Here is a 12,555-nt window from a genome sequence, read left to right as displayed (position 1 = left end):
ACCCTAGGAGCCTGGCCAGAGCCACTACAGAGGCTCAGAAGTAGACCTTTACCCACGCAGTAACACACTGCCTCGGGAAAATAAAGCGAGTCACCCGACAGCTTCTCAGCCTTCTTTTTCTCTGACAAAGGGAACGGATTGCGGGTAGAGGTAAAGGAAGAAGCTGAGAGGAGAGCAATTTTTACTGTTCACACTATACTTGCATATAGCTTGACATGTTTGCAGTGATAATATAATTCTTTGTTAAAAAACTGATCTATAGAGCTATTTCCCCTACAAGATTAATACAAGATTAAAATTTCTTTCTTCTCTGATGGCTGCTTAATTGCTAACACGTGTTTTTTCCTGTCCTTGCTGGCCGGTGTTTGTCTTTCTCCACTTCCATGGACACAGGCGCTCCTGTTACACCCCTTCAGGGCACTGGGCTTCTCCGTGGGGCCCCTGTGCACTTCTCCCTACCAGCTTGCTCCGGGACAAATCTCCATTATGCTACTGCCTCCTGGGGTTTAACAGTGTAATGGCTGGTAGTAAGAAAGACATCCTAAACCACCTTTCAGAATAGAAAGCAAAAAAGAAATTACAGGTTGTCAATACTTTGTAGCTGAGTCACAAGTAGCTACTATCTACAATAAGCATTAACTCATAAAAATCCTTAAAAAAGAGGATGTCTTATTACCATAGTTTTGGATTTCATGGAACACAATGAAGTTAAAGAAAAAAAGTGTAGAAATCAACATGATTTTTTCCAGGTAAGCACAGTATAAAAACCCACAAAAAGAGCCTTGGCCACATGGCTTGATTGTTCGGAGCGTCATCCCCAAGCTCAGAGGTCGCTGGTTTGATCCCCAGCCAGGGCACATACAGGAATAGCTCAATGATCTTGTCTTTTTCTCCCTTCCTCTCTTGCTAAAAATTAATCAATAATTTTTTTTTAAGCCTACAGAAGGAAAAATAAGAAGCTTCCACTATCATGTCATAAAGCAACATCCAACAAATAAAACAAGCTCAGACTAAAAGAGCATTTTTCAGGTTGGTATAGATTTAGATTTAAGGTAAATCTACTATCTTAGCTTTTTAAAAAATCGTATTTGGCTTCAGACCAAGAAAACAAAATTTATCATCAAATTCAGGATAGTGGGGAAAGGAGCTTTCAGCAAAATTGGTAATGTTTTATTTCTTAAGCTAGGTACAGGAACAGGGGTATTCCTATTCGTAACATTGTTTTATCTTAGAGTGTGAGTAACTAATGTGAAAAACTATTTCCATCATGGTTGGTTTTAAGAAATCATTGATTAAATGAATGCATCCATTTCGGGAGGAAACACTGAAGCCCACATGTGATTATGTGGCCTGCCCAAGCAGGCGCAGATAGCAGTCAGGACTCTGCGTCTTTCTCGGCAGTCAGTCCCTCTGTCTGCAAGCAGAACTCAGATTTCTGTACTGTTAAGATCATTCTTCTAGCAAGTATTTATCTTCTATTCAAATTAAAGGTGTGAAATCATATAAATGCAATCATTTCCAGTCTCTAAAAAACATTCCTATAGAAAATGTATGTTTGCCATATTTCAAGTATAAAAATCCTAATGTATGTTGAGTCAGGTATTAAGATACCTTACCTATGTTTTTCAGCTTTAAATTGATTACAGGTGCTTTGAGTCATAAAGGAAGGTGATTCTATCCTTCATCCTCAAAGAAAACTGTTCTAACCAGGATCTATCGTGACTGGTCCCCAGACTAAGAAAATTGAGACTGTCTTTCACATAATATTTTAATAGGTTGCTTCTTTCTTACTTCTTGATCTCTGATCAGCAGAATTGTTTTTTAAAGGGAGGTGGGGATGCTGGGTGTCTGTGAATACATACCTCACAGCAAAGTACAGAATGGTTGGGCCTGGCTTCTTGGGCAAATCATGGTCAAGAACTCGGTGATCTAACTGCAGCCAGTTCTGCTGACCCCTGCACGAGCAAAGCGAAGAACAAGGATTAAACAGAAAATCAGAGAAAGGTTCAGTAATTCACCCTGTTGACAAAGCGGTGGAGAAAGTTACCCTATAGACTGATGGCAGGTATTTAAGTTCTTAAAACTAGTAATGAGAACAATTGAGTAATTTCTAACAAAATTATAGAAGTACCTGCCCTGAATTAGCATTTGCACTTCCAGGAATTTATGAAGGTACTTGCATTGTGGAAAATGGCCTACATATACTCATTCACTGAAGCATTGTTCATGGAGTGAAAAAAACTCAAAACAATCTCAATATCTAACAGGATGCTGTTTTCAAAAAAGAAATTGAACCTGAGTGATAAAATACAATGCAGCCATACGAAGATCGATGCTATCTTTACAAACTTATTTTGAACAATATCCAAGATACAATGTTAAATGAAAAGGCAAGATGCATAACAGTGCATACAATGTTATCACCATTTTTAAAATTCAAAAATAGATACACTTAGCCTGACCAGGCGGTGGTGCAGTGGATAGAGTGTCAAACTGGGATGCAGAGGACCCAGGTTTGAAACCTTGAGGTTGCCAGCTTGAGTACGGGCTCATCTGGTTTGAGCAAAGCTTACCAGCTAAAGCCCAAGAGGTCACTTGCTCTACTATAGCCCCCCAGTTAAGGCATATATGAGAAAGCAATCACTGAACAACTAAGGAGCTGCAACGAAATATTGATGCTTCTCATCTCTCTCTCTTCCTGTCTGTCTGTCCTTATCTGTCCCTCTTTCTGTCTCTCTCTGTCATGGTCACACACACAAAAATATATATACACCTATATAGGTCTGCAGGTATGTGTATAAATATATTATCAGGTCTACCGGAAAGTTCTGTCCGTTTCTATCACAACAAGTTTCGACACGTAAGCACATATTTATTTGGCGCATGTGTGCCTCTCTATTTTTATCACTTAATGTATACATACTGATGTAGCAAATTAACTAAAACAAAGTTGATTCACATTAGTCTTATGTGTGAAGCCATAGTGTACCCATGGCTACTGATAAAGTTCATTTATGCCACTGTAATTTTTACGAATTTCAACAAGGAAGAAATGCTACAGAAGCATGTAGAAATTTATTGAAAGTGTTTGGTGAAGGTACAGTTTCTGATAGGACATGCAGAAGATGGTTCGAAAAATTCGAAACAGGTGATTTAGACCTTTCTGATAAGCCACGGTCTGGGCGACCATCTTTGATCAATGACGATGTTGTTAAGACCATGTTGGAGCAAGATCCTTTTCTGACAACATCAAAGATCTCAGAAAGGCTTAATTCAGCTCAGCAAACCATTTCGGACCATATTCGGAAGATAGGATTGGTGTGTGTAAAGCCAGTAGCCACGACCACAATCACAGCAGCCTGGCCCATGTAGGTTCGCATTGAATTCAGACAGTCGGTAAAGAAACAATAGAGCCAAAAACTGGTGGGCCATCATCTTTAATCCTAGCTTGCACCCGGCGGGTAAGTAAAAACACACACTGGGCTCCAAAACCCACTCACATTCAGTGCTCACAAAGCTACTGACTTATCCGAGTTTCCTAGAATCAAAGGTTTCTAGCTCACCAGACTTATTCACCTCTGTTCCCCATCTCCTTCCTTCTCCCTGCACAAACTCTGCACTAACTGGCTTCTCACTCAACACTCCGCCATCTTGGCTGCCTCTCCTGGCCTCCTCCACATGGCCTTTCTCTGCTCTCCTCTCTGCTCTGCTCTCTAATGATAATCTCAGAAACCAAGAGCGCAAGCTCCCGTTCTGCCCCCTCTTTATAGTGTAGATTCATAACCTTTAATCCAATATACAAAATAGGGGAGGTCTCTAATACAAAGTCACTTATCTGGGGCATGATGGGATTGCACCACCCCACATCAAAAAGGGTGGGAAAGGCTTAATCCTAAAACCAAGCCCCAGGCTACAAGGTCCTGCCTGCCCACAGCCCACAGAGAAAAACATTAATATCACCTGGGCGACGGCTTCCACGTAGGCAGCGCCATCTTTAACAAAGTGAGCATAATATATTTTATCTGCCCAACAATGTGGAAATATTCAAGATGGATGCCACATGAATTAAGTCAGAAGAATTTGGATGATCGAGTCGTCATATGCACATCTCTGCTTGCTCGGAACAAAATCGAGCCCTTCTTAAACTGGATGATAACTGGGGATGAAAAGTGGATTACCTACGAAAACATCGTAAGGAAAAGGGCATATTGTGAACCCGGAAAACCTAGCCTTTCCACCTCTAAACCAAATTTGACTCTGAATAAGAGAATGTTGTGTATATGGTGGGACATTCGAGGACCAATACATTATGAGCTTTTAAAACCAAACGAAAGCTCAATTTGGAGAAGTATTGTCAGCAACTGGATAATTTAAAGACAGCAGTCCAAGAAAAGAGGCCAGCGATGTTCAATAGGAAGAACATCATACTGCATCATGATAATGCCAGGCCACATGCTGCTTTGGGGACTCGTCAAAAAATTGCAGAACTAGGCTGGTGTTGGGCAGATAAAATGTATTATGCTCACTTTGTTAAAGATGGTGCTGCCCACGTGGAGGCCGTTGCCCAGGTGATATTAATGTGTGTCTCTGTGGGCTGTGGGCAGGCAGAATCCTTGTAGCCTGGGGCTTGGTTTTGGGATTAAGCCTTTCCCACCCTTTTTGATGTGGGGTGGTACAATCCCATCATGTCTCAGATAAGTGACTTTGTATTAGAGACTTCTCTATTTTGTATATTGGATTAAAGTTTATGAATCTGCACTATAAAGTGGGGGCAGAATGGGAGCTTGCTCTGTTGGTTCCTGAGATTATCATTAGAGGAGAGAGCAGAGAGGAGAGCAGAGAAAGGCCACATGGAGGAGGCCAGGAGAGGCAGCCAAGATGGCGGAGTGTTGAGTGAGAAGCCAGTTAGTGCAGAGTTTGTGCAGGGAGAAGGAAGGAGATGGGGAACAGACGTGAATAAGTCTGGTGAGCTAGAAACCTTTGATTCTAGGAAACTCGGATAAGTCAGTAGCTTTGTGAGCACTGAATGTGAGTGGGTTTTGGAGCCCAGTGTGTGTTTTTTACTTGCCCGCCAGGTGCAAGCTAGGATTAAAGATAATGACCCACCAGTTCTTGGCTCCATTGTTTCTTTACCGACTGTCCAAATCCAATGCGAACCTGCATGGGCCAGGCTGCTGTGATGGTAGCCCTGGCTATTGGCTTTACAGCTGGGAAATTCTGTCGCATCCACCATATTCCCCGGACTTAGCACCCTCCGACTATCACTTGTTTTTGTCCTTACAAACTTTTTTGAAGAGCAAAAAATTCAAAAATGAAGAAGATATCAAACAAGCACTGGTTCAATTTTTCACATCAAAAGATAAAACATTTTTCAAAAATGGGATATACAAATTGCCCTCATGCTGGCAAGAAATCATTAATAATAATGGCAATTATATTATTTAATAAAGTTTATTGACGGTAAGAAAAATTTGTATTTTGTTTTATTCCAAAAACGGACAGAATTTTCCAGTAGACTGTCTATAAATAAAATACCTCTGAGAGGATAAACAAGAAATAACATTACATGCCTTTGAGATAAAAAACCAGGTGACATTAAGTATATTAATCTTTAAATTCTTATTAAATATAAAATCTGAAATGTTTTAGATAGGAAGGGGAAAACTTTTGGTTATTTAATGAAATCAGACAGACATATCATAATATTATACCCTTTTTAAAAAAGTACAAAGTTGAATGCTCTCTGGGTACTGCTTCTGGGTGTGTGTGTATTATATATTTATTTATTTATACATACTTACATATATAATTAACTTTTTAATATTTAAGCATACGCAAGGTGAGGTACAAGTAGGTTTACAGTTGTGTGGAAAATATTATAATAATTAAATAATAATACAAAAAGAAACTCTGCTTTTGCATACTCACAACTGCCCACCTGCTCTGCCCACCATGCATATTTGTTTATTTATTCCAGGGCCTCCCACTTTCTGGGTGTAAACCATTCTTCCCAACCTCTGCTCCCCAGGAGGTGGGGGACCAATAACACCCTGGCTCAGGACTGCTTACAAAACATTTTCAAGGCTGTTCTACTAGTTGCTCAGTTTTGGGCTGTAAATGCCCAGAGGGCATAGACTGGTTTTGCTTGTTTACATAAAACTTAAGAGCATGCTGACAGTGTGGGGTGTTACAGTATAACAAAATCTATAATGGGTCAGAAGATATTTTCCAACCTAGTTTGGTCTTTAAGTAGACAGTTTTTAAAAATCAGAAAACTCTAAGCTGTATTTGTTATAAATAGAAAGGAAAAGTGGACATAAACAATACTGATATTAATAGTAGTAGCTAATCTTTATTGAGGAACTGCGCTATGCCAACAAGCTGGAACTTTTTATACAGGAATGCTCTATTTAACAGGAACCTTGCAAGGAAAGTGGCAGAGCTGGGATTTGAACCTGGGACTTCATTTATTTATTTTTAAACATTTTCCCATTGATTTGAGGGAGGAAGAAAGAGAGAGAGAGAGAGAGAGAGAGAGAGAGAGAAGCATCAACTTGCTGTTCCACTTAATTGTGTACTCATTGATTGCTTCTTGTACATGCCCTGATGGGGGAGCCAACCCATGATCTTGAAATGCTTGAATTCAACACTATCCACTGAGCCATCTAGCCAGGACGAACCCAGGATTTTCAATACAGGAGAAAATGAGACTATGGGTTGAATTAGCTCTTATAAATTTTGGCTTGGTCTCTGTCACTTACTAGTGGTAACACTGGAAAAAACACTTGTTTCTGTACTGAGATTTCTGATAACTGTTTTTAGCTTTCCTTGGAGGAATATTATGAAGATAAATAAGCTGATATAAGTGACAGAAGGGGAGGTTCTTAGAAGTACTGGTGTTGTGTGTTAAAATAACAGAGGACTGAAAGTTCAGAGTTTCCTACACTATATTTTATCAAGTTTAGTATTGCACCGAGTTAGACATATCCCATTTTCAGAGGTGTTTAAACCTGTCTTAAAATACATAAAATATTGTATAGTATCAGATCTCAAAAGTTTTCTTGTAGAAAATGAGACTCATCTTGAATTGCCCTTTTTGCTTTTATATTTTTGTAGTATCATTTAAAAAAAAGTGTAATGAATATTTATATGAATTTGCATGGAATGATGTCCAAGAATGAATAAATCAATTCTTGTAACCACAGAGGCATACTCAAAACACTGTTCTACATAGATGAAACTTCTGGGCTATATACAGTTCTGGGTAGATATAGAACAAGTTGCTACAGTCAAAAGGCACTGGCTCCAACTGTTATTTTAAATGTTTTTATAAGAAGATACACATGTAAATGTAATATAAAGTAATTTTTAAAGGATAGAAAATAGATTTTTAAAAATCCACCCATAATCTCACCAACAGGATAAAGTTAGAACAAAAAGTGAAAATTACACATGACTCTATCACTGAGACACAAAAGTTTATAATCTGCGTTTCTCAAGTTTTTGTATCAGTGAGCGTAACAGAGCTAATCAATAACTGAAGGCAACTGAATCTACACATTCACTTCTATCAAGCTGTGCACACCAACCTTAAAGAAAGTTTCCTTTTTGGCTAGAATTGTATCAGTTAAAGGCCCATTGGAGGGGATGATGATCAAAAGTCACAATTGTGCTGCAAAACCTATTTGTTGTGTCTTCATAAACAAAGTTTATTCCGAAAATCCTTTCAAAACAGAGGAAGAAAATACATGAAATGGGTTGAAGGAAATGGGAGCCCCTGTGGCAGGAGGGCGATGACTGCCCTCTAGTGGTAACTCACTCATTCTGCACACAGAATACCAGAAGGTACTAACCCGGGTCAATCTCGGGAACTCCAAGCCTTCCTTCTAATGTGACCATGAATTTGTTTCTGTTGGTCACAGCTTTTATTATGTAATTGAAAATTTCTGGTTTTTCCCCACTTCTATTGGCCTGTGGAGTAGGGTATAGACATTATCTAGTTTTATTGACGAAATGTCCCCCTCCACTTTGCCTCACTTTATTTAGAGCTGGTCACCAAAAGCCTACGGCTAATGTGGCACCTGGGCTGGAAAATGCAATTGGAATATTCAGCATCCTGGGGGGGACTCTACTCAGTGGGTTCAGAGTCGGGGCAGGAAAGGGGAGCAATGAAAGAAAATACTTTCCAAAAATATTTACCAGACCAAAAACTTAGGCATGTGACCAAGGCATTCCACGGAGACACCGTTAGAGGCAATATTCCAGACCTGTTCCCCAAAAATGCAAACGGCCAGTGCCCACTCACTCCCCCAACAGAAAGCCCAGCTCATACTTCTTCTGAAAATAAACACAGCCAGAGCCAGAAGACATAGTCCGAACTGGTCATAATTCAAAAATAGGCTCTGCTGTCACTGGCAGGGGAGTGCATGGAAGATGCTTGGAGCCAGCGTCTTGGAAGAACTAACACTGGCCACCGCCGACAAGGAGACGCTGGGCGGAGAAGCCGGAGTGAGGCCGTCTGCTCTCCAGAGGAGACTTAGAGAGACATTGAGGGTGGGAACGTCATTACAGAGTCACTCGTATCATTCGTTTTATCTCTGAAGGAAAGGCCTTCCAGTGTGAACACTTGGCATGTGCTGTCTGCTTATGCTCGCCTGAGCAGGGGGCTGTCGCAGGAGTTGCCATGTGGACTGGGCCCCCTTTTCTAGTCCACTACGGACTTTGTAGCCTAGGGAACTTGAGACCCCACGGTCCAAACCATGCCATTCTTCTATATAACATCCTTCCATGGTTGAGGGTGCCTCTCCCATCCACAGGACTCATGATTCGTGGACTCCCCTGTGTCTTGTCTCTCGTATTGAACTTTATGATCATCTCAGTCTCCTTACCATGGGAAATGTACATGTTTGTTATCACATCCATGTACTGGCCTACAAAATTCTTCCCTGGAATGTCACCTCCTGTTGTCTCTGAAGTCTGCCTGCCCTGCGAGGACCAGTTCCAGCCATCCTGCTATGTGAACCCCACACCAGTCATCCTCCAGCCTCCTTCTGAACCTGTTGCCACAACTGCTCTATGTATTGTATGCCTGTGCTGTGGGCTTTGCATGCTTACCTGATTTAAAGGTACATTATACTAGTGCTCTATTATATGTGCCTTATGTAGTACTGATTATATGGGTAGTATTATTATGCCTATTGTACAGTGAAAACACTTGAGTCTCAGAAATGTTAAGTAATTGATCCAAGATCACACAGCTGCCAAGATTCTATAATATCCACCCTGTCTCCCTCCCAATATATCTTGTCTGACTTTGCCTCTTACTCTCAATATTCTAGCCACAATGACTTTTCCCCCTTTCTCAAATAAATAAAAAAATTTTAAAAATGATATAATAAAAGAAGAGAAAGAAAGGAAGAAAAGAAAGAAGTCAAGCTCAGTCCCACCTTTTGTCTGGAATGCTTCCCTAGTTGTCTGGAATGCTTCCCTAGAATTTACAGAACTGGCCCTTGCTTTGTCTTATATATCTCTTCCTAAAACCTTCCTACCTCACCCTGTCTCAAACTGTACCCCAGCCTTTTCTGATTATGGTCTCTTATGTTCTTCCAAACACTACCATTTCTGGTATTTCCCCATTTATCCATGTGAGCTGCTAAGTTATATCATTGCAACAGAAGCTCCCGGAAAGCTAGACCTGGTCTGTGTTATTCACAGATGACTTCCCAGGACTTGGAACATGTCTGGCATTTAGTGGACCCTCAAGAAATAATTCTTCAATAAAAAGTTACTCTAATATTTATGCTTTTAGCCTCTACTCTAATATCGCTTCTTTAAATGACAGCGTTTATGGCACATACTGTTGTACCATGTAACTTAGCCAGTAAGTATTTATGGTTTTGTCTTCCACTGTCAGCTATTATTTCATTCACACTCACATTCAACATGTCTGTGTGTGTATGTGTAAATGTGTGTGTGTTAAATATCTGATTCACATCAACTAGTCCTAGCTTCCAGCCAGAGCTTGTGGTCAGTGAACATCTACACTTCTTATTTCATCCAGCAGAGGACTGATCATACAGGATCCCAAAGAGTTACTGAGTGAACAAATTTGTGATTCAGAGTGAGGTAGGTGAGGTAGGTGGTTTTGAGTGCACTGTTTCTGCTTTGTGCAACCCTTCTCAGAAAACATTCTGAGTCCAAAATCAAAGTCTCCAGGTTTTCCATGTCTCCTGACAACCAGATGCCTGGTTTCCCCAGGCCAAGTCCGGAGTCTGAGGGCACTTCCTGGCCATGCTAGGCCTGTAGCCTGCCAGGCTGGAAAGATTAAGAAGTCACAGGTGTGAAAAACAAATTAACCCCTTTTGAAGATTATCCTATGCCTGGTTAAGCTGAAGAAATGAAGGAACACTTAAATTGGGAGAGTTATGGAAAGAAGGCTGGGTAGTTGGCCAATGTAGTTTGTCTGGAACATTTTCTTGGATTTTATTTTGTGTGTGGCAGAGACAGAGAGAGTCAGAGAGAGGGACAGATAGGGACAGACAGACAGGAAAAGAGAGAGACGAGAAACATCAATTCTTGGTTGCGGTTCCTTAGTTGTTCATTGACTGATTTTCCATATGTGCCTTGATTGGAGGGCTACAGCAGAGTGAGTGATCCCTTGCTTGAGCCAGCGACCTTGGGCTCAAGCTGGTGAGCTTTGCTCAAACCAGATGATCCCGCACTCAAGCTGGCGACCTCGGGGTCTCGAATCTGGGTCCTCCGCATCCCAGTCTGATACTCTATCCACTGTACCACCGCCTGATCAGGCTTTTCTTGGATTTTAATATCTGAAGAGATCTTTGGAAATTTTCCCCAGAAAAGGGAAGAATTCTTCTGATAATGTATCAGGCTGCATATAGTATGGGTGAATTGTAATATAGGCAAATTGAACTGTCATAACACACACACACACACACACACACACACACACACACACACACACACACATAGAGAAAAAACTGTTGATAAGTCCAAACACATGGAGTTTTAAATTATCATGAATTTATTGTTATATACCAGCCTCATTTTAGAGATCTACTTCTTGACAAATATATACAATATCCAAGTTAGCATAAAAAATGAAAGTAAAAGAAAAATATATGGTAAAGAGGTAACATAAAATGGATGTAAGTGGAAGTTAAAAAGTCTACTCCATATTAAACTATATACATATTTTATTGGTGGGCCATAAATTTTCTTTTAAACTTTCTTGCCAACAACACTGAAACATTGTTCAGTTTCAAGATCTGAATGAATGACTAGTGTTTCTCTGACGGATACAGGAGCTCAGTAAGCAAGCACAGAGCATTCCGAGAATAACAAACTCGTTACAACAAAGTTCTAAAACAGGACAGACAATATTTTGAGTTCTTAAAATGGTCAATATTCCCTTTCTTCTTCTTTTGCCAATAGTGCTAGGAGAAAGGTCTTGCATTAAACAGTCTTGAACTGGCCCTGATGGTCGGCTCAGTAGTAGAGCGTTGGCCTGGCATGTGGATGCCCCGGGCTTCAATGCTCGGTCAGGGCACACAGGAGAAGTGACCATCTCCTTCTCCACCCCTCCCCCGTCTCTCTTCTCCTCTCGCAGCCATGGCTCAATCGGTTTGAGCCATCCCCAGATGCTGAGGATGGCTCCGTGGAGCCTCTGCCTCAGGTGCTAAAATGAACTCAGTTGCGAGCATGGCCCCAGACGGGCAGAGCATCGGCCCCAGACGGGCTGCCAGGTGGATCTGGTGGGGGTGCATGTGGGAGTCTCTCTATCTCCCCTCCTTTCATTTGGAAAAGAAGAAAACAAAACTTTAACTAAGCAGGATATAATCTAACTATTGAAGCATTTCCGCCTTTTTGCTAATTGTGAATGACAGTGAGTAGGTAGTCTAGACAAAAGATAAAGAATTAAAAACTGGACAAACACTTACGTGTTATCTGTAAAAGTGATTCCAAAGTACTCCTTTTCTTTCAGGTTGAAATGTGAAGCCACGAGGTCCAGCAACTCTCTTGATAAAAGTTTTGGCTGTCATATAAAAATCTGATTAGAAACAGTTTGGTTGTTTCTCTCCCTATTGTTATCACCTTCCTCTGCCCCAATAGTTTTCAACAGCTTTTGTTTTTGAGTATCTGCCGCCCCCGTGCTGCCTAGGTCAAGCTGTACGGACCATTCTCTAAGAGACTGGGAAGGTGGGGAGATGAGAACAGAAGCATCAATGAGACCATCATTTTAATATATTTGCAATTCAGTCCAGCGCCTACTTCTTTCCTCTAAAATAAAACTGGGCTTACTATTGTGTTCGCATTTTGGAAAAACACTAGTTCGTATGTGGTATGGTGCTACTGACCGAGGCAAAGAATATTAAACACCTCTCTGTCTGCATTGTAGGAATAATTTTGCTTGGTGGGGACTAGTTGAAAGGACCAAGATCCAAGGCTTTGAGGATGTCACAGATAGAGCTAACAACAACAATAGTGACCACTCATTGTGCTGAGTTACTTACATCTCCCATCTCATTTCATCTTTAC

General features: G+C 40.8%; 1 protein-coding gene across 4 annotated transcripts in view; it reads right to left on the bottom strand.

Moving 5' to 3' along the window:
- The window catches only part of FRMD4B (FERM domain containing 4B), a 328,332-nt gene that overhangs the window by 109,303 nt on the left and 206,474 nt on the right, over positions 1–12,555 (bottom strand). For all 4 annotated transcript variants that reach the window (XM_066350510.1, XM_066350507.1, XM_066350508.1 and 1 more), the window contains 2 exons: positions 11,958–12,052; positions 1,863–1,955 (listed from right to left, as the gene is read on the bottom strand). In XM_066350510.1, coding sequence (XP_066206607.1) covers positions 1,863–1,955; positions 11,958–12,052 — 188 coding nt within the window. The remainder of the gene's footprint in view (positions 1–1,862; positions 1,956–11,957; positions 12,053–12,555) is intronic.

Source organism: Saccopteryx leptura, chromosome 10, assembly GCF_036850995.1.
Source record: "Saccopteryx leptura isolate mSacLep1 chromosome 10, mSacLep1_pri_phased_curated, whole genome shotgun sequence".
Classification (NCBI taxonomy): Eukaryota; Metazoa; Chordata; class Mammalia; order Chiroptera; family Emballonuridae; genus Saccopteryx; species Saccopteryx leptura.
This window is presented reverse-complemented; position numbering and strand designations above follow the sequence as displayed.